The following is a 22,828-nucleotide window of genomic DNA, read 5'->3' as shown; positions in this document are numbered from 1 at the left end:
AGCACATGACCCTTTTGGCTAATTGTAGGCGGGTACATGAATTAAGCACGGAGTGTGGGCTGAACCATTAAGTTCAGAAGCTTTTTATCACCGTCCTATAAATAGCTGCTTCACAGCATCGGGGACTTGGGTTTGAATCCCAGCTTGGGTCACTGTGCGGAATCTGCAAGTTCTCCCCGTGTCTGCGTGGATTTCCTTTGGGTGCTCGAGTTTCCTCCAACAAGCCCTGAAAGATGTGCTTGTTAGGCAAAAAGGACATTCTGAATTCTCCCTCTGTGTGCCCGAACAGGTGCTGGAATGTGGCGACTAGGGGCTTTTCATTGTAACTTCATTGCAGTGCCGATGTAAGCCTACTTGTGACACGAATAAAGATTATTATTTTTAGTTGTTTTTCCCCAAATAAACCCCTGTTTGTTACCTGCCTTGTTGGTCATCAGTTCCTCACAGTCATTACAATCTTAAAAGGGATCATTATTGCCAGCTCATAAGTCAATATTTCAGCAGACGTAGATCTTTAGCACAAAGTCCACCAACACTGACAAATATTGTCCAAAGCAAAGTTGGGTTGTAAATTTAGTTTACTTTTATGGTGACTGTTCCATATTAAATCTGACTACCTAACACAGCAAATAATGAGATCTTCGTGCCTAAGTTGTGATCTCGTCCACCACGAGGGTACATGCAGCTGATATAATTTGCTGCAAAACTTCTCTCAGTATCTCCATTTCTGTGCCCCCCCACCCCCGGGATGTGTGTGTGTGTGTTGGGGTATAAATCCATATTCTGCCTTCGTTATGACCTAGAATGAATATGGTGGGTATTCCATCTCGCATTTGCCACCCCTCTCACGGATTCAGTCATGATCTCAGCTGCCCCTGATCGCTGTGGTGGAAGGAAAAGCCATTTTTGCTAAAATGTGGATTATTTTTACTGTAAACCAACATCAAACCTGGTGGAAATTTTGTTCCGACTGCTGTTTAATATCGATTGATGAGAACTCTGTTTCTTTCAAAATGTGTCACCTAGACCCCTCCTATCCTCGACGTTTACCAAAATACTTCCCAGTCAATGAAACGTTGAAACATGGGGCTGGGTTTTGTTGATTGGATGAACTTCCCACTTAATATTACCCCAGAGGGCAGTTAATATAGTGACTGTTACCGTGGCTGCCACTGCATTCAGGATGGCTTCCGGCCCTATCGGAGAGTCAGGAGCCTCAGCGCTGCCACCAGGAACTGTGGTCATTGTTGAGGCAGGTCGGAGACTTGTCGGAATGCACGGTTAAGGAGAAAAACTTAAATAAAAATCTGCTGGGGCAGTGGGTGCTGCCTTCCAGCCGCCCCCCCCCCCCCCCATAACAAATCCATTCTCCCCCACCGCTCTTCCTCACCCCGAGCTGCCGCTGGGAGGCTGCTTCCATTCAGTGGGGCAAATACTGACTGCCCGGTAAAATAGCCCTTCGTTGGGCCTTCACATATTTAAATTGAAGGTGGACAGCCTCTTCAATTCCTGCATCAGGAAAGATCCCTGTAGGTGGGACATGGTCAGGGGGCTGATCTGCCACAGCTCCCCATGAATTCACTGCATGCTCCTTCCCTAGCCTCCCTTCCTGCCTCGTGGAGGCCAATAAAATTCTGGACGTAATTACTGGTGATACAGTGATAGCTAATGGTAGGCACAGCATAATCCCTTAAATAATAATAAGATAAATAACCAGCTAATCTGTCGAAACAGAGAAATACAGTCCCATTCACAGTCGCTAAAGGATTCTCTGGATTTACTGCTCAGCTTTATAAATAATAAGTATTCTGTTTGTTTCTTGACACCATTTCTGTACTTTGACTTCTTTTACGAAAAGACTCAAAAACAGCTTTTTACCCGCTGTTGCCAGACTCCTAAATGACCCTCTTATGGACTGACCTCATTAACATTACACCCCTGTATGCTTCATCCGGTGCTTATGTAGTTACATTGTGTACCTTGTGTTGCCCTATTATGTATTTTCTTTTATTCCCTTTCCTTACCATGTACTTAATGATCTGTTGAGCTGCTCGCAGAAAAATACTTTTCACTGTACCTCGGTACATGTGACAATAAACAAATCAAATCAAATTAAGAAATCTATTTTTAAAATAAATTAAGAGTACCCAATTATTTTTTCCAATTAAGGGGCAATTTGGCAGGCCAATCCACCTAACCTGCACATCTTTGGGTTGTGGGGATGAAACCCACGCAGACACAGGGAGAAGGTGAAAACTCTACACAGCCAGTGACCCAGGGCCAGGATTGAACCTGGGTCCTTAGCACCATAAGGAGCAGTGCTAACCACTGTGCCACCCCTTCTTTTAACTATGACTGCAGTGTATGAACAATCCATAAGCTGTATTACAGCAACTGCCAAGATTTTTCAACAGCACATCCAAAACTCACATCCCTAACTCCCAGAGGGACAGGGGAACAGCACCACCTCCCAAGATCCTCTCAAAGTCACGCACCATCCTAACCTTGACATACGCCATTGTCCCTTCACGTTCACTGAACTCCGGGAATCCTGGAACTCCCTCTCTCTAACAGCAATGTGGGAGAACTTCCATACAGAAGTAGCGATTCAAAAAGACAAATTATCACTACCTCCTCGGACAATTAAGAATAGGCAATAAATGCTTGTCAAAGAACTATTACTAAATCGTTAATTGACTACACTGAGGGCAAATTACATGGTGACGTTGTAAATGGTCTGTCTGATAAGGTAAATTACAACCAAGCTCAGTGACGTTGCACATTTGTCTGTAAGATTGCTTAAGTATTTGTTAGCTGGCCAATCCGTCAGTATAAATGAACACTCAGTCAGCCCAACTGTGCTTCCTGAGTCTGAATTTCATGTTCCATATGAGAACGGAAGCAGAAGACAGAAGGTGCAAAGTTCACTCAGATATTCTGTCCAACGGCCAGACTAAACTATGGCCTTGATAATATTCTTACTGAACTGAGAGGTTTAATTTTCTTTCCTCAAAGTTTTCAGCCAAACTCCCCGAATCCAACGGGTTAATAATAAATACCTTCAAAAAGAGTGACCATGCAAGTTTTTAAAAAATCTATCAAATATAGATTTGGACAAACTCAGGAGATGTTTGTATCGGAATTGAATGGTGTGGCCCGATTTCTTCAGACACCAGTTACCATCCACTTCAATCATCCAGTGTGTTAACTGATAACACTTCAGTGAGCTGAGGCTGGTGTACGTTGCCGAGCTCCACTGTTTACAGAGAGCCAGTAAACATGCTGAGAAACACTTCAATCAAAATCATTAAACATCAAATATTTCGTCATGAACAAGGACAACCAGTGAATCAATTTGCTTGCATAAATAAAAACAAAGTGTTGGAAATACTCAACAGCTCTGGCAACATCTGCGGAGAGAGAAATAGAGTTAACGATTCAGGTCGATGACATTTCATCAGACTGGGAAAGGTTGGCGATGTAATAGGTTTTGAGCAAGGGGTGGTTGAGACAAGGACAAAGGAAGGTCTGTGATAGGGTGAAAGACGGGAGTGATCGAATGACAGAAGAGATAGTTGTCAGGGCCAAAGGGAATGGAGATGAGACAAGAAAAGAAACCCCCAAAGATCAAACAGTCTGTGTTCCCATCTTCTCCAGTGATCTTTGCTCCAAGGCTTCCCACTCATAGTCCGTTCAGTTCGCTTCTATCACCTTCCAAACATCCACAAACAGGACTGCCCTGGTAAGACCTATTGTTTCAGGCTGTGCCTACCCCACTGAAGTGATTTCTTCCTACTTTGATAAAATGTTTTATCTCATTGTCCAGTCCAACCCCACTTAAATCTGTGACTCTCCTGGTGATTCCTGCCACTTTAAAAGTTTCCAAATTCCTGGCTCTCACCACCTCTATGGACACCCGATCTCTCTCCACCCCCATTACCCCCAGGATTGTCTGAGGACTCCACTCCTTCTTTGAATGAAAGCCCAACCAGTTCCCATCGATCACCACCTCTATCTGGCTGAATTTGTGTCTTATTGAACAATTTCTCCTTTAATTCTTCTCACTCCCTCCAAATAAAACGTGTTGTTCTGGGTATCTATAATGGCCCAGTTACGCCAGTCATTATATGGAATATTTGGAACATTCCTTGTTCCAGTCCTACTTGGGCCCTCAACACTTTTCCGCATACAACAATGATTGTATTGGTGACATGTCCTGCTCTTGCCCGTAATTGGAAAATATTGTCAACTTTTCTTCCAATTTCCACTCTTCTCAGTTTCACGTGTTGTCATTGACACTTTCCTACCCTTTGTTGACTTCTCGTCTCCATATCTGATGAAAGACCACAACTGAGATTCAGTATAAGCCCACTGATTCTCACTGCTACATTGACGACACTTCCTCGCATCCTACACCCTGTACGGATTGCACTCTTCCAGTTCCTCCGTCTCTGTCACATCTGTCCCGATGATGCAACCCTCCACACAAGCGTTTCTGAAATGCCTTTTTTTCTTCAAGCAAGGATTCTTAACTGCTCACCTCCACCTTATTCGGCGGGGTTGTCTAGGTTGTCTAGCACGTTTCCCACACTTCTGTTCCATTACATCCCTCTCAGAACCATGGTAGAGTTCCCCATTGTCCTCTCCTTTTTCTCTACATGCCTTCATGCTCAACGGATCATTTTCCACCATTTCTGTCACCTCCAACATGATGCCACCACCAAACACATCTTCTCCAATTCTCCCTAATTCCACAGAATCCTTAGAATTCCGACAGAACAGAAAGAGGCCATTCAGCCCATTGAGTCTGCACTGACCCTTCGAAAGAGCACCCTGCCTAGGTCCACTCCCCTACCCATCCCCATCACCCCACCTCAACTTTACATTCCGGGACACTAAGGGGCAATTTAGCATGGTCAATCCACCTACCCTACACATCTTTGGGCTGTTGGAGGAAACCAGAGCACTTGGAGGAAACACACGCAGACACACGCCCGTTTTCCCCCTCTCTTTATTGTTCAAGGTCCCAAAGGGGAAGCAACAATTTGCTTGTACTTCATTCTGCTGTGTCACTACTCACAACATCGCCTCCTCCAGCTCCGAAGAACAGTGACATGGATTCGAAACACTGACACTGATTCTCTCTTCCAAGATGCTGCCAGAGCTGCTGAGCTTTTCTAGCATGTTCTGTTTTTCTTCCCAATTTCCAGTATCCGCAGTATTCTGTTTAAAAAAAAAAATTAAACTCCCTTTCAGTACATTTCAACACCGATTATGACCAAGGCAGACTTTGACTTGGTTGATGTGACTCTTGCAATAAACTGTCTTTTTCTTAATCGAACATCCCAGTGATCTCGGGTGTTCCCTTGTTCTTTTTCTCCCAGTGTCCACATGGAGTGCAAGGATTGTTGCTCCGACTTCTCCCCCCATTCTGAGATTTTCCAACAGGCCTGTCAATCAAACAGGAACATTCTCCTGACCATGAACTCACTGCTTGAAACCCTGCACAATTGTCTCGAGTGAATGGTAGCTTGAAGGAAGATAACATTGTTTATTGGCGGTGGCAAATGTTCACACAAACCGATCACTGTTTGTCTCAGAAGATACAGTACATCACACTTTAAACTGGTGTGAACCCACTTTAGTCTTAAAACCTGACAGATTCCTAAATCCTTTCTGTGGGGTGGTGAGGTGGCACAGTGGTTAGCATTGCTGTCTCACTGTGCCAGTGACCTGGGTTTGATTCTGACCTTGGGCAACTTTCTGTGTGGAGTTTGCACTTTCTCCCTGTATCTGCATGGGTTTCCTCCAAGTGCTCCGGTTCCCTCCCACAGTCCAAAGATGTGTAGGGTAGGTGGATTGACCATGTTAAATTGCCCCTTAGTGTCCAGGAATGTAAAATTGAGGTGGGGTTATGGGGGTGGGCAGGGGAGTGGACCTAGGTAGGGTGCTCTTCCGGAGGGTCAATGCAGACTCAATGGGCTGAATGGCCTCTCTGTTCTGTCAGAATTCTAAGGATTCTATGGAATTGGGGAGAAAATCCCAAGTGTGACAGTGGCCTCAGTGTGTATTTGTCTTATCTTTTCTGCCACTTGATTAATAATTTACAATCCTTGGATTGGAGCAACTCTGAGGAAAGGTTTGAATGTGAAGGAACAATTCTAACCACAAATTCTTCCATACTTCTGATAAAATCATCAGACAGACTCAGAGGAAGTGTGAAGTTGTGTATTTTGACAGGAAGATTGAGAAGAAACAATACGAAAGTCGGTGCAGGAACAGAAATCTGTGCACAAATCTTTAAAGGTGAAAGGGCAAGTTGATACGGTTGTTTAAATAAAGAACAAAAAGCATCTTTACGCATGGATAATTGAGCAACAAATGCCAGGATGTTCTGGTAAAGGTACACATCACCAGTTGGTCCCTAGCTGAAGGATTATAACTGTTATAACCCCCACGGAAGTCACAGTATAAGGACAATCCGATTTCTGTCATCTCCACGGATTATGAACTTCCCTGGTAAAGGGTGTGGTGATATGCATCACTTTAAATACACAAGGGGTTAATGTAAATAGACGTAGACTAGATAGACACTAGAGGGGGCACCAGAGACATGACACACAGACATTCAACTAATAGGTCAGTAAAATAGGACACGACCAATGGGCATTCACGATACACACAAGAGGTGACACTACCATAGGAGGGCATTACACCAACCCATATAAAAGGACACAGCACATATGATCTTCCTCTTTCCAGTGGAGACACTCAGTGTGTACACAGGGTTGATTTGAAACACGTCACACCCACCACCTGGATTGTAGCAGACTGGTTCGTCAGTCTGAGTAGCTATAGTAGGATTAACAGGAGAGTCGAATCCAAGTAGGAGAATTGTTAACAGTTTAATAAACGTGTTAAAGCTATCTAAAAGTCTGAACTTTCCTTTGTCAGAGTGCACATCAAGGAAGCAGCTTATGCTACGTCAAGAGCATAACAAAACAAAGGGGGCGGGGGTTCATCTTTACTGGGGGAATCCTCACTTGTATATAAACCCTGACCTGGGTGCAGGTTGTGGAGGGAGACCTTTCAGGAAGTGGGGACTTATTGTAGATCGAATAAACCTAGTAATTATTTTCTACCTGCTGGGTCATGCGGGCTACTTTGGCAGATTCTACAGTGTCCAATTCTGGGTCTGACACTTCAGCAAGGAGAGTGTGCAGAGGAGATTGGCTAGAACAGTACCACGGATGAGGCACTATAGCTATGTCAAGTGGAGAGACGAGGAAAGCTAGGATTGTTCTCCTTGGAGCTGAGGGAGGTTATGGGGAGATTTAGTAGGGGTGTTCAAAATCATGAGCGTTTTTTATAGTAGTTAGCCCCTTTAAGGGACGTTCGCTAAGGGAGGGGTCATGTGACCTGCTCGTCGAATCAGGGCTCGAGTTGGGAATTCACTGGGGTGTGTTGGGACATGTTAGGTGGATTGGCCATGCTAAATTGCCCGTAGTGTCCTAAAAAGTAAGGTTAAGGGGGGGATTGTTGGGTTACGGGTATAGGGTGGATACGTGGGTTTGAGTAGGGTGATCATTGCTCGGCACAACATCGAGGGCCGAAGGGCCTGTTCTGTGCTGTACTGTTCTATGTTCTATGTCCCAGCAGCTGGACCCTCGAGTTGAACATGGAGAGAATATTTTAAAGCACTCTGTAAATAGTTGTTTATTGTTGTAATAAATCATTGTGATTTATAAGTTAAGTAAGTGGTGGGGCCAATTCTTGAAGTTATTACAGTTTTGATAGAGTAAATGAGACAAAACTGTTTATACTGCAGAAAGGTTATTACCTAGAGGACACTTGGTGTGGGGGGGGGGGGGGGGGGGGGGGGGGGGAGGTAGGAATTATTTTTCACACTGTGTCTTTGCAATGTCTGAAAAGGCAGTGGAAGTAAATTTGATAACTTTCCAAATGGAATTGGATGAATATTTGAATCAAAATATATTGCAAGGGTGTGGCGAAAGAGTAGGGAAACGGGAGTAATTGATTAGGTTTTTCACAAAGCCAGCACAGACATAATCAGAAGAAAACCTGACTCACTTTGATTGTAGCCCCAGGTTTACGATGATGTATTTACATTCACAGGTTGATAGCTACACCTCTTGCCAAAATGATGGGGGTTAAGGACCAAGTACGGTTGAAGGTCACGAATAACGTGGTGTTAGAAAACTTTTTTGTCTCTATTTCAAAGCATCCGACCAGGGTAAGTTTGAATTGCTGCAGAAAATATATGGTTTTTTTCGTGACAAAAAATGAAGTTATCTCTCTTTCGCAGTTATTGTGAATTCACCTGAATAGTGAGGTACTAGTTTAGTATTGATTATTTCCGATACAAATACATTTCCACGTGAGTCAGAGGTTGCACAGTGACAGGTTGGGAGGATTGGAAGTATGACGTTGAAAGGTGAGGTGTGTTGAACACACTGACCAAGTTGCAGTGCATGAATTCTCAAATTCATGATTCGATAATTCACCAGGTGTAGTGGCATCATCGGTCATTATACGCTAACTAAAGAATGCCAGTCAGGACAAGATCCACTTGTTCATCTGCCTGCCCATTACACTTGTGGTACCTTGACCATTGGAATGTAGACACTCCTCACTCCGAGCAAAGTAATGTCTCGAGACCAGAAACCAGATACAAAGCAGAATATTACATTGGAGTGGGTGTGGGGAGGAGGGAGCGGGAGAGAGTAGACAACATCACCCCTAGAAACAGGTAGCTGTGGAGCCAACCCTTTCCTGTCAGCCTGCCCCGTACCCTTAAGGTGCTGTGGACAGGCACAGCTAGGCAGGGTGCGACTTCCACGCCCGGGAGCTTCATTGGTCCGGATAGTGCCAAGAGTGCATTAGGTCAACGTCGAGTTTTCTTTTGAAGGAATTCAGTGGATCAGGGACCACCACACAAACAAGTCTCAGAAGTTAACTAATCTCTGGAGAAAGAAGCACCTCCAAGAATCCAACCTAGTTCTGCTGAAACAATTTGTCTCCACAAACACACAATCCAGGCCCAAAAGTGTTGCTGGAAGCCGCCCCAAGTGTCCACTTCTGTAAAGTGAAGCGACCAGACCTTTGAGCCAGCTGGGTGAGTAAAACGTTTGAAACTGGGACCTAGCCTAATAGGCCACCTCTCAGCCTTCTACAAAGCTACAGTGTCACCCAGGATGTGAGGAGATGGGTATTCTAGCTGAGTTCTGACCAGGGTCTTGTACAAAGACAGAATAGTGAGCTCTGTGTTTATTGATTATTCTGCGTCATTATCAGATTCCTCCATGATTTAGATAATGGATGTGTAGCAAATCTGCTGTAGCTGGGGCTATTTCATTTAGTGAACTTTTCCTGATGACTGAATGTGAGAGGCAGCTTCTGGTACAAGTACCACAAATGAAATGGTTATTGGGTGCCGTTGTTTTTTTAAATTCAGTTATGGGATGTGGGTGTTGCTGGTTAGGCCAGCATTTACAGCCCATCCCCTAGTTGCCCTTCAGAAGGGGTGGATAGCTGCCTTCTTGAACAGCTGCAGTCCCTGAGGTGTACATGCACTCAGTGTCAGCCTATCTTTTAACCACTTTTAGGCCATGCAGTATTTCAGCTTTTGGGTTTATTTTGTGCATCATGTAGACTTTGCTTCAATAATGGATGTCCTCTAGGCTGAATGGGTCTCAAAATAGCCTTTGTTGCAGGCTCCACCTTTACCAAATATTCCTGCTGATGTTTCACAAATTATTGATCTTGGCGACTTCCAAGTGTCATTAACATCAACGCCAGCATTCCCTGGTAAAGCTTTGGTGTTTTGAAATCACTCGAGTTTCAATGCGACATGTTGGTATTTGGTACCATTTTCTGTGTCAGGGATGTTGATGTGGGATAGTCAATCACATTCGGAGCTGTGAAACCTTTGGGGTTGCACCTTCATTTTACTGGTGACAGGAGAGTCGTGATTGTCTCAATCTGCGCTGTGGTTGATGCGGGTATGGAGAGCGCTGTGTAACAATGTATATGTTGTATGGGAGATAAAGAGTTAACAATTTCATGTACATTCACCTTATCACCAGATGGTGATCAATAGCAGTCACATATATATATATCTTGTGACATCCCTTGATTTCGAGAAGGTGTTTAGGCATGAGAGAGATCAGTTGTATATTTGAGAGTTCTGTTGTCAGAGTTGTAGTCTAGTTTATTTTAGCAACCTTTACTTTAGGAAGATGTTCAAATCTAGTTTAAAGTAGTGTAAATAAATCAGCCTTGTTAATTAACATCACTTGATGTTCTTTGTTAAACACTACGCATTCAAGGCATCCTGACAGAGAACATCACACACTGGACAGATCTTCTGATAATCAGGTCAAGTTGGTGACATTGGTTAATCCTAGGGTGTATGCCATGATGATGTTTGCCTTGAGAGAAAGTATTGCTGAAGCAGACTTTGTTCACAAAGTTCAGGAAGCAGTTGTCAGAAAACTTGCCCATCCAGCACTGACCGAGGTATGCTGGCTATGAAACTCTGTCCGACCAAACATTGAAATGACCAAGATAAATAATGCCTCAACGTTTGGAATGTCCCTCGTATTCACATGAATATGATGTTGAGCTGTACATGAAGCAAAAAGATTATACCGGGGAATTGAATTAATACTGCATTTTTTGTTTAAAGTACTTAATTGTTTTTCTGTTAAATTTGCAGCCACAGATAGAAGGCTTGTCAAAGAAATGTAGCTGGACAGAACGGATGATTGAGAGATGGTTTAGAAGAAGGCGCAATCAAGATCGACCAAGCTTGATGAAAAGATTTCGAGAAGCTTGGTAGGTTTGAAATGTTGCAGGTCCTTTGTTAAGAATATCAAATTGTTTTGCTTCTTTTTCAGGGAGCATCTTTGTATGGTGCACGACGGCACAGTGGGTAGCATACTGCCTCACAGCATCAGGGACCCAGGTTTGATTACAGCCTCAGGTCACTGACTGTGTGGAGATTGTTTGTTCTCCCCGTGAGAGGGCATGAAAAAAGATTTGCAAGTAGAGTTAAAGAAAATCCAAGAGGGCGGCGACACGGTGGCGCAGTGGTTAACATTGCTGCCTACAAGCTGAGGACCCGGGTTTGATCCCGGCCCCGAATCACTGTCCGTGTGGAAGTTGCACATTCTCCCCGTGTCTGCATGGATCTCACCCGCACAACTCAAAAGATGTGCAGGAGTAGGTGGACTGGTCACGCTAAATTGACCCTTAATTGGAAAAAAATTAATTGTGTATTTTAAATAAAAAAAAAAGAAAATCCAATCATGTTTTGCCAATATATTAATGGTATACGTTTAGCTAAGGAAAAAGTGGGACCTGTCAGAGATGAAGAAGGGAACTTGTGTGTAGGTGCAGAGGCTGTGGGAAGGGCTTTAAATGAATATTTTGTCTCCGTTTTTACAAAGGAAAGGGATGATGCCAATATAGCAGTCCAGGAGGAATACTGTGAGATAATATTGGACGGGATAATCATAAAGAAAGGAAGTACTCTAGTCGAAGGACTGGAATCCTTGAAAGTTGATAAGTCGCCAGGGCTAGTGGGGAATGTTTCCAAGGCTACTGAAGTAGGTCAGGGAGGAGATAGCAGATGCTCTGAGGATGATTTTCCAATCCTCGCTAGACGCTGGAGGGACCGAAGGACTGGAGAAATGCAAACGTGGTTCCATTGTTTAAAAAGGGATGCAAGGAAATGTCAAACAATAATAGGCTAGTTAGCCACCATCGGTGGTGGACACTTTAGTAGAATCAATCTTGAGAGATAGGATTAATTATCACATATAAAGGCATGGACTAATCAGGGATGGTCAGCATGGATTTGTTGAAGGAAGGTCTTGCCTCACAAATTTGATTGAATTCTTTGAGGAAGTGACAAGAAGGGTTGATAAAGGTAGTGCAGTAGATGTCGTGTACATGGCAGATTGGGAAATTTGCAGATGAGACAAAGATTGGCTGAGTGATGGACAGTGTAAAGGATAGCTATAATCTCCAAAATTATATAGATGGGTTGGTGGAGTGGGTGATAAAGTGGCAAATGAATTTTAACACAGAGAAGTATGAGGTCATGCATTTAGGAAGGTCAGATAGTTATAGGGAGCACACAATAAATGGAATATACTAAGAGGGGCAGGTGGAATTAGAGATCTTGGTATACAAGTACGCATGTCCCTAAAGGAAGCAGTTTGAGTAGAAAAGGTTGTAAAGCAGGCATATAGAATGCTCTCCTTCGTTGGCATAGGTAAGGATATGATGTTGGAATGGTATAAAATACTGGTGATGCCACAAATGGAGTATTATGTGAAGTTCTAGTCACCACATGACAGGTCGGACGTAATTGCTCTGGCAAGAGTGCAGAGGTTCATGCGAATGTTGGCAGGACCAGAAAAGTGTAGCTCCGAGGAGAGATTGGATAGGTTGGGATTATTTTCTTTGGAACAAAGAAGGCTGAGGGGGCGACATGACAAAATTATGAGGGGAAGAGATAGAGTGGGCAGGATAAAATTGTTTCAATTGGGGAGAATTCTAGAACCAGGGAATATAGATTCACGATATTGGCAGAAGGTGTGGAGGGGACATGAGGAAGAATTTTTTTTTTGCAGAGGGTAATGGGAGTCTGGAATTCGCTACCGAGTTAGCGGTGGAGACAGAGACCCTAAACTCTTTGGATCTGCAACTTAAGTGCTGTAAGCTGCAGGGCTATGGACCGGGTGCAGGAAGATAGGGTTAAAAAGGGCACGTAGGTGACCTCGGGCTGGATTGGAGAAGATGTGGTACAACTTTTCTATGGTTCAATGTGGGTGCCAGCCCTAATTACCCTCAAACAGGTGGTGGTGAGCCCCCTTCTTCAACGCTGCAGTCCATGTGGTGCAGGTCTCGGCCAGGCCTGATCCAGCACTGACTGCCTTTGGTTGTTGGAAAAACCCATCTGGTTCATTCATGCCCTTTAGAGAAGGAAATCTGCTGTCCTTACCTGGTTTGGCCTACATGTGACCCTGGCACAGCAATCTTAACTGTCCTCTGAAATGATCCAGCAAGTCACTTGGGCAATAAATGTTGGCCTTGCCAGCAACATCCACATCCCACGAAACAATAATAGTCTTATCTTAAATGTGCCTCATCTAAAAGTGTAGCACTCCCTCAATACTGCACTGGGAGTGTGAGCCCAGATTTTGTGATCTATTCTCAAGAATACAAGGTCTTGTGTTGCAGTGAGTAATGTTCACATCTCTAAGTCAGAAACTCCAGGTTTTAGTCCCACTCCAGGACTTGATGACCAATGAAGATACATTTGTAATGTGACCAAACAGTTTGATTATCAGCCTGTAAATGCTTCCAAGCATGCTCATGCCACACAGTGGGAGAGACTCCTGGCCAGCCACACTTAGAACATAGAACATAGAACAGTACAGCACAGAACAGGCCCTTCGGCCCTCGATGTTGTGCCGAGCAATGATCACCCCACTCAAACCCACGTATCCACCCTATACCCGTAACCCAACAACCCCCCCAACCCCCTTAACCTAACTTTTTTAGGACACTACGGGCAATTAAGCATGGCCAATCCACCTAACCCGCACATCTTTGGACTGTGGGAGGAAACCGGAGCACCCGGAGGAAACCCACGCACACACGGGGAGGACGTGCAGTCTCCGCACAGACAGTGACCCAGCCGGGAACTGAACCTAGGACCCTGGAGCTGTGAAGCATTTATGCTAACCACCATGCTACCGTGCTGCCCTTGATGCGGAATAGCACCCCTCAAGCTATAGCCTCTGACGACAAGTTAGCAACCTGTTCCAGGAAAGGTTAGCGAAGGAAACAACTTCTAAGCATATGATTTGTCTGCCTCACCCACCACGCGGTGTGGGAAGAGAGATGAAAAAGAAGATTCTCCAGAATGAGACTTGAGCCTGTACCGTGTGGCTGAGGAGATAGCAGCTGCTCTAGCTGGAGGATGTGGCATTGCCAAATCTCATCCCCTTAAGACCATCAGCAGGCATGGATGGTAGAGCTACATCATCTGTGCTGTTCTCGCTTTGAAGGCTGGCAGCACAAAAGTGCAGCTAAAGATGGGTGGGGTATTGGTGAGGCGAAGTGACAATCTTCTGCAGTGGGAGTGCTCGTTGACGGAAGGAACGCTTTGCAAAGTAACCTCTTCGCTGACCATGTCTGCAGCTGTTCCATGTAACTCCTCAACTTCAGAGAAAATGCTGGAAAATCTCAGCAGGTCTGGCAGCACCTGCAGGGAGAGAAAAGAGCTAACGTTTCGAGTCCGATGACTCTTTGTTCAAGCTCAACTTCTCAGCTTGTCAGTTTCAATGGGGTAATATCCCTCCCCTCCACCTTATCCCCTCTGCATCATCCCCACAGTACTCCCGCCTTCTCCAATGTATTGTTTTGGAGACACTGGGTAGGACAGATTCCTTGTTGGGGAAGAGGGAATCCATGCACACAGTTCCTCCATAATTACCTGCTTCACAGCTTTAAATGACCTTCCTCAGCCACAGAGTTCTCAACTTCACTCCCTACCTGCCTGGGAAAGGGAGAAGGAGGACGCAGTATGTCAAGATACTGACCAACATTTATTTTCTGCAATTTCGGTCCCAAACATTAAACTCCACACCTTTGGTCAAGGCACTGTGCTCAGAGTGTGATTTGGTAAATTACCTCTTGCGCCTTCAGTACATCATTTTCTTCTAGCTTTGTTGATGATGTACTTTTGCTTATCTCTCTCGGCATCGTCACAAGGACACTGTGGCATAGTGGTTAGCACTGCTGCCTCAAAGCACCAGGGATCCAGGTTTGATTCCGGCCTTGGGTGACGTGTGGAGTTTGCACATTCTCCCCCTGCCTGTTTCCTCCGGGTGCTCTGGTTTCTTCCCACAGTCCAAAGATGCTCAGGTGAGGTGAACTGGCCATAACCAATGCGCGGGGTTACGGGGATAGGGTGGCGGAGTGGGCCGAGGTGGAGTGCTCTTTCGGAGGGTCGGTGCAGACGTGATGGGCCGAATGGGCTCCTTGTGCAATGTAGGGATTCTATGGGTGTGATGTTGCTGTTTGTGGAATCTTGCTGTGCAGAGATTAACTGTTGCCATTCCTACAGTGCAGCGGTAACTGTTTTAATGTCTGTGAAGTGCAGGGCAGCACGGTGGCCTAGTGGTTAGCACAACCGCCTCACGGCGCTGAGGTCCCAGGTTCGATCCCGGCTCTGGGTCACTGTCCGTGTGGAGTTTGCACATTCTCCCCGTGTCTGCGTGGGTTTCGCCCCCACAACCCAAAAATGTGCAGAGTAGGTGGATTGGCCACGCTAAATTGCCCCTTAATTGGAAAAAATAATTGGGTAATCTAAATTTATTAAAAAAAAAAATGTCTGTGAAGTGCTTTCGGACATTCTCATGCCATGAAAAGTTCTTTCTATTTTTTTAATTGGGCTGGCTGGGTGGGTGATTAGCCTGTGTACCAGTGTCCTTGGCACGTCTGCACACTCTGCCAATATCCCTGTGCTGTCTCAGCAGATTGAGAGAAAATCACAGGCTGCCGAACAGGAAGACAGAGAACTGGCCTGTATCCCTTGTGCACTGATCGCTGAGAATATTCCCCCACAACGTTCTCACTGTCGTGGCTGAAAAGGAATCATCCTTTATTACATTCAACGTAAATGTTGTAATATTGTTTTATCTGTGAAGCAAATTGTTCCAGGTATCCCGATTGTCAGATTGATCTCCATTCTTGTCCCATGTCGTCTCATTAAGTGCTGGAGATTGTCAATGCTACATCAGAAATTGAGCTCATGGGCAGAACACATCAGCAAAAACCAGGTGGTTTGAAGTTGAAATGAAACAGAAAATGCTGGAAATCCTCCGAAGGTCGTGGCAGCATCTGTAGAGAGAGAGAAATAAGTTAATAATTCAGGTCAATGATCTTTTGTCAGAACACAATCAAAAGCTGTCTCTTTAACTGACTGCATCTTTCACAAGTGTCTGCCGCCGGGGTGTCCATGTTAGCTGATAGTGATAATCTTTTCCTCTTCAACTTGCGTCAAGCGCTATCTATCATCCCTCGAAATACCAACCCTTGTACCCACAATTCCTGTAAACTACCGTCCCATCTCCAACCTCTCTTTCCTCTCTCAAGTCCTGGTGATGTATTGCCACCTTCCAAATCCATTCCCACCTTTCCCAAAAATCCATGTTTGAATCCCTCCAATCAAGTTTCTCCTCTGCCACAGCTCTTATCAGAATCGCAAATGACCTCCTCTGTGGCTATGACAAAAGGTAAACTTTTCCTCCTTATCCTCCTTAACCTGGCCACAGTCTTTGACAGTATGACCAGGCCATCCTCCTCGAACCGCTCTTCACTGTTGTCCAGCTGGGTGGGACCTGGTTTCCTTCTCACCTGTCCAGTCCTAACCAGAGAATCATCTTCCTGCCCTCACACTATCCTCTCTGGTATCCCCTCCCCCCACTTCCTATCTACATACTGTCCCTCGGTGACACCATCTGATACCACAGTGCTAGTTTTCACGTGTGCTAATGCGCACTCCATCCCTCTGGCAGCAGTCTCAGATTAATTTTACAGCTTTGGCGTCACCTTTAATCTTGAGATCAGCTTCTGATCTCCTATTCATACAATCACTGAAGCCACCTATTCCCAATAACTTCTCCCAATTTTGCCTTGTCTCGACTCATCTACTGCTGTAACCCTCATCCATGCCTTCATTACCTCAGCGCTTGACTATTCCAAAGCACTTCCTGACTGCTATCCCGCAAACCTACCCTCTGTAAACGTGGGGCCATCCAAAACTGCTGCCTGTGTCTTGAGGCCCATCAAGTCCCGTTCTCCCATCACCCTTGGTGCTTGCTGATGTACACTGCCTCCCAGTCAATCATGGAACCATACAATTCCTACAGAGCAGAAGGAGGCCATTCGGCCCATCTGTGCCCCAGCGACTGTCCGAAAGAGCACCCCATCCCCGTAACCCCACCTACCTGCACATCTTTGGACTGTGGGAGGAAGCCAGAGCTTCAGGAGGAAACCCATGTTGACATGGGAAAAATGTGCAAACTCCACACAGACAGCCACTCAAGGCCGGAATTGAACCTGGGTCCCTGACATGGCCAGGCAGTAGTGCTAGCCACTGTGCTGCCCCAACATCTTGATTTTAAAGTTCTTATCCTCTTTTTTCAACTCCCTCCTTGGCCCTGCCCCTCTCAATCTCTTTAATCTCCACTTAACCCCAGAATCCTCCACCATCTCTACCCACCTCTAATTGCCTCTTCTGCACTCCTGATTCACTCCTCCATCAGTGGCCATGATTAAATTGCCAAGGCCCCAAGTCTCCTCGTACCTCCCCGTCTCTCTCTCTCTCTACTTTTTTTAAGGGCACTCCTTAAAACTGACCTGCTTGACAAAGCTTTTGGCCACCCGACCTATAATGTGGCTCGCTACCCTATGTGATACAATAAAGCTCTAAAGAAGCATCCTAGGATGTTTTAGTACATTGAAGGCACAATATAAATATGAGACATTGCTGTTGCAAACACTGCCCACAGAAGGGATTCATCCCAGGTCGACCACAAGGGAAGTGCTCACACTGGAAACTTCGCACAATGCATTAGCCCACCCTACACTGCATTCGGATGGGGGGAGGGACAGATGTGGGTGGGGGGGGGGGGGGGGGGGGGAGGTCTCAGCCAGTATCACCAAACAAGCAATCGAAAATTGACGGCATGTTTTATAGCAAGTTCAGTTTTTTTTGCGAGTGACATTGTAGGTTAAGATGTAAAGCAGGCGACTTCCGGTGGCGGCCATGGAGGGGCAGGTCGCATATTTGATAGCTCCCGCCCGTAATGGGCTTTTGGACCTTTTTCCCCTGTTTTTTTTTCCCGGATTTTATGGGATAAATCAGTGAAGAGTGAGACAGTAAGGAGAAATCCCCCACCCGTGTATGGCGAATTGGACCAGAAGTGGCCATGTGAGAAGACAAAGTCCTATAAGGGAGACGCAAGCAGAGCTGGTAACACGGGACAGCATGGCGGAGGGGAAGGGCCGCGGGGAGACGGCACAGTGGTCGACGGAGCAGCTGGTGAAGTTTTTTGAGGATTGCTTTGCCAAGCTGAAGAAGGACATGCTGGACCCAATTTAAGGCTTCGATTGATCAAGTGGTTCAGAATCGGGAGCTACTTAAATTTATACAATCCAGCACCACAAATCGTTGCCACAGTACTCCAAGGCTTAAGGAGAGCGATCCAGGAGGTCGAACAAAAGTTGTCCGAGTACGAGGAGTATATAACCATGCTGGAAAGCAAGGTGGGGGATGATGGACGACCGCCAGAAAAGAATGCAGGAGAAGCTGGAGGACCTGGAGAATAGGTCCAGGAGGCAGAATCTCAGAATTGTTGGCCTCCCTGAAGGCAGTGACGAATTGGATGCGAGGCCCTATGTGATGGACATGTTGTAGAAGTTGATGGGGGCTGGGGCGTTCCCTTGGCCCCGGAATTGGACAGAGCGCACAGAGCCCTCGCACAGAAGCCCAGAGTGAATGAGCCACCGAGGACATGGTGGTATGTTTTCACCGTTTTAATGGACAAGGAACCGGTTTTGCGGTGGGCCAAGAAAGAACGGAGCAGCAAGTGGGAGAACTGTGAGTTGCGCATTTATCAGGACCTGGGAGCGGATTTGGCCAAGAGGTGAGCTGGGTTCAATCGGGCAAAAACGACCCTCTTTTAAGAAGGTGGTGAAGTTTGGGATGCTGTACCCAGCCTGTCTGTGGGTCACACATGTGGAACGGGACATCTATTTTGAAACGCCAGACGAAGTAGGACTTTTATTACAGAAATGAAGCTGGACGTGAATGAAAAGACACTTAAGCCTTGGAGAAGTACTGTGGCAGTGATTTGTGGTGCTGGATTGTATAAATTTAAGTAGCTCTATGTGAAATAATGGGCTGTGTGGATGGTTAAAGATTGATCTGTCTTGCAGGGACCTTGTTGGGGGGGGGGGGGGGGATGGGATGGGCTCTGAGTTCTGCTTTTTGGGTGACTATTTTTCTAAAGTGACTGTTTCTTCACTGTTTTTTCTGTTTGTTTACTGGGGAATGTGATGCTTTTAAAATGTTTATTCATGTGGGGGGGGAGAGAGGAGAGTACAATAGGGAGACAGACTGCTTGGTGCCAGGGGCGGGAGCTATTGAGTCAGCATGGGTCAGCTGACTCTCGGAAGCGCGCTGCAGGGTGAGCAGGTGTTACGCTGGAGCTTGACTTGGGGGATTGGGTTTCTAGTGCTGTTGTTAGGGGGGAAGGTGGGGGGAGCTGCTTTGCTGACAGGAGACAAATGGAAGTTTGGGAACGCCGACAGCCCGAGTGGGGACTCGAGGAAGCGGAGGGCGCGAGCTCAAAGCTGGCCTAAAAGGGGTGACGGCTAGTCGGCGGGGGGGGGGGGGGGGGGGGGGGGGGGGTTGTTGGAAGCCCCCCCATCTAGGCTGATCACCTGGAATGTGAGAGGACTGAATGGGCCGGTCAAGAGGGCTCGCGTGTTTGCGCATTTGAGGGAACTGAAGGCGGACGTGGCAATGCTGCAAGAGATGCACCTAAAGGTTACAGACCAGACGAAATTGAGGAAGGGGTGGGTTCGCCAAGTGTTCCACTCAGGACTGGACTCAAAGACCAGGGTGGTAGGGATCTTAATCAGCAAATGAGTGGCATTCGAGGCAGGGAGAATCGTGTCAGACAAGGGGGTGGAGAATCGTGTCAGACAAGGGGGATAGGTACATAATGGTGAGTGGGAAGCTGGAGGGGGTGCGAGTGGTAATTGTGAACATATATGCTCCGAATTGGGACGAGGTGGAATTTATGAGGCGGGCATTAGATAAGATCCCAGACTTGGAGTCACATAACCTGATCACGGGAGGGGACTTCAATACTGTCATTGATCCGGAATTGGACCAGTCAAAATCCAGGACAGGGAGGAGGCCGGCTGCGGCAAAGGAATTGAAGGGTTTTATGGAACAGGTGGGGGGAGTAGACCCATGGAGGTTTGCACGGCCAAGGGCGAAGGAGTTTTCCTTTTTTTCACATGTCCACAAGGTATACTCTTGTATCGTCCTTTTTGTTCTGGGCATGGCGCTAATACCAGAGGTGTGGATACTGAGTACTTGGCAATCGCAGTGTCGGATCATGCCCCGCATTGGGTATATCTACGGGTTAGTGTGAAGAGAGGGCAACGCCCGCTGTGGAGACTGGCTGTGGCGTTGCTAGCGGATGAAGCGATCTGTGGGCAGGTTAACAAGTCCATCCAGAACTACCTGGAAACATGTGATATGGGGGAGGTCTCTGCAGCGACGGTCTGGGAAGCTTTGAACGCAGTAATCAGAGGGGAATTAATCTCGATACGGGCTCACAGAGAAAAGGTGGAACGGGCGGAGAGGGATAGATTAGTGGAGGAGATACTCCAGGTGGGCAGGAGATACTTGGAGGCCCTGGACGTGGGGCTACTGAGGGAACGGCGGAGATTACAGGTGGAGTTTTGGCTGTTGACCACAGGGAAAGCAGTGGAGCAGCTGAGGAAGGCAAGGGGAGCGATCTATGAGTACGGGGAAAAGGCAAGCAGAATGTTGGCGCACCAGCTCAGGAAAAGAGAGGTGGCCAGGGAGATAGGGAAAGTAAAGAGTAGAGGTGGGAATACTGTCCTGGATCCAGCGGGGGTGATCGAGGTGCTTAAGGACTTTTACAGTAAATTATATGAGTCGGAAGCCCCGGCTGGGGTGGAGGGAATGAGGCAATTTCTGGATCAGTTGAGGTTCCCGAGGGTGGAGGAGGACCTGGTGGAGGGGCTGGGAGCCCCAATTGAGATTGAGGAAATAATCAAGTGGCTGGAGGGCATGCAGTCGGGCAAGGCCCCGGAGCCTGACAGCGACCCGGTGGAATTCTGCAAGATGTTTTCAGAGATATTGAGCCCACTGTTGGTGAGGACATTTAACAAAGCAAGAGAGAAGGGAGACCTCCCCAAACAATGTCGCAGGCCTCGATTTCATTGATCCTGAAACAGGAGAAGGATCCGGAGCAATGCGGGTCATACGGGCCGATTTCTCTACAGAATGTGGTTGCCAAACTGCTGGCTAAGATACTGGTCACAAGGATAGAGGACTGTGTCCTGGGGGTGATAGGGGAAGACCAGACGGGATTTGTAAAAGGCAGACAACTCAAGGCCAATGTTTGAAGGCTTCTAGATGTTATTATGATGCCCTCGGAAGGAGAGGAGGCGGAGGTGGTGTTAGCGATGGATGCGGAGAAGGCTTTTGTTCGGGTGGAGTGGAATTACCTGTGGGAGGCTCTGGGAAGGTTTGGGTTTGGTGAGGGCTTTATTGACTGGGTGTGGTTGGTCTATCAGGCACCAGTAGCGAGTATGTGTACGAACTGGCTGAGGTCGGGGTATTTTGAACTACACCGAGGGACTAGGCAAGGGTGCCCCCTCTCCCCATTACTGTTTGCTCTGGTCATAGAGCCACTGGCCATGGCGTTGAGAGCCTCTAGGAACTGGAAAGGGCAGGTTCCGGGGGGAAGGGGGGGGGGGGCATCGGGTCTCACTCTACGCAGATGCCCTGCTCTGGTACATTTCGATCCCACTGGAGGGGATGGGGGAAGTAATGCGAATCTTGGGGAAATTTGGCAATTTTTCAGTGTATAACTTGAATATGGGGAAAAGTGAGATGTTTGCAATGCAGGCAAGAGGATAGGAGAAGAGACTGGGAGAGCAGCTGCTTAGAATGGTAGGGAAGAGCTTTCAATATCTGGGAATCCAAGTGGCCCAGAAATGGGAGTTACTACAGAAGTTAAAACCTATCTACCTAGTTGGTAGAACAAATGGAAGGGGACTTTAAGAGATAGGACATGCTCCCGCTATCACTGACTGGGAGGGTACAGACCGTGAAAATGATGGTCCTCCCCAGATTTCTGTTTGTCTTTCAGTGCCTCCCCATCTTCATCCCTCGGGCCTTTTTCAAGCGGGTGAATAAGATTATTTTGGGCTTTGTGTGGGCGAATAAAACTCCACGAGTAAAGAAAGTGTTGCTGGAGCGCAGTCGGGGGGAGGGTGGGTTGGCGCTGCCGAACTTCTGCAATTACTACTGGGCGGTTAATATAGCCATGATCAGGAAGTGGGTAGTGGGGGAGGGGTCGGCATGGGAGCGGATGGAGGCGGAGTCATGCAAAGACACCAGTCTGAGAGCATTGGTAACGGCACCTCTGCCCCTCTTGCCGGCCCGATACTCCGTAGGTCCGGTGTTAGTGGCAGCTCTGAGGATCTGGGGGCAATGGAGGAGATATAAGAGAGTAGAGGGAGCATCGATTTGGACCCTGATTTATAATAACCCCAGGTTTATACCGGGTAGGCTAGATGGCGGGTTCCGGAGTTGGCAGAGGGGAGGAATTGAAAGAATGGGGGATCTATTTGTAGACGGGAGCTTTCCCAGCTTGAAAGCTTTGGAGGATAAATTTAAATCACCAGCAGGGAATGGTTTTATATGCATGTGCAAGACTTCCTGAGAAAACAGGTTCTGGCCTTTCCACTGCTGCTGCCACGGGGGATACAGGATAGAGTAGTCTCCAGTACCGGGGTGGGAGAGGGGACGGTATCGGATATTTACCAGGAGCTTTTGGAGGTGGAGGAAGCTCTGGTGGAGGAGCTTAAGGGCAATTGGGAGGACGAGCTAGGAGGAGAGATAGAGGCGGGGCTATGGGCGGATGCCCTAAGCAGGGTTAATACCTCC

The 22,828-nt window shown here is 46.8% G+C and overlaps 1 protein-coding gene across 3 annotated transcripts in view; it reads left to right on the top strand.

Annotated features, from left to right (window-relative positions):
- cers3a (ceramide synthase 3a) overlaps nucleotides 1–22,828 on the top strand; it is a 111,387-nt gene that overhangs the window by 22,412 nt on the left and 66,147 nt on the right. For all 3 annotated transcript variants that reach the window (XM_038813957.1, XM_038813956.1, XM_038813958.1), the window contains exons 3-4: nucleotides 8,137–8,254; nucleotides 10,739–10,857. In XM_038813957.1, the coding sequence (XP_038669885.1) occupies nucleotides 8,137–8,254; nucleotides 10,739–10,857 (237 nt within the window). The remainder of the gene's footprint in view (nucleotides 1–8,136; nucleotides 8,255–10,738; nucleotides 10,858–22,828) is intronic.

This window comes from Scyliorhinus canicula, chromosome 12 (assembly GCF_902713615.1).
Source record: "Scyliorhinus canicula chromosome 12, sScyCan1.1, whole genome shotgun sequence".
NCBI classification, from domain to species: domain Eukaryota; kingdom Metazoa; phylum Chordata; class Chondrichthyes; order Carcharhiniformes; family Scyliorhinidae; genus Scyliorhinus; species Scyliorhinus canicula.
The sequence above is the reverse complement of the archived record's forward strand: the minus strand, read 5'-3'. Positions and strand labels throughout refer to the sequence as shown.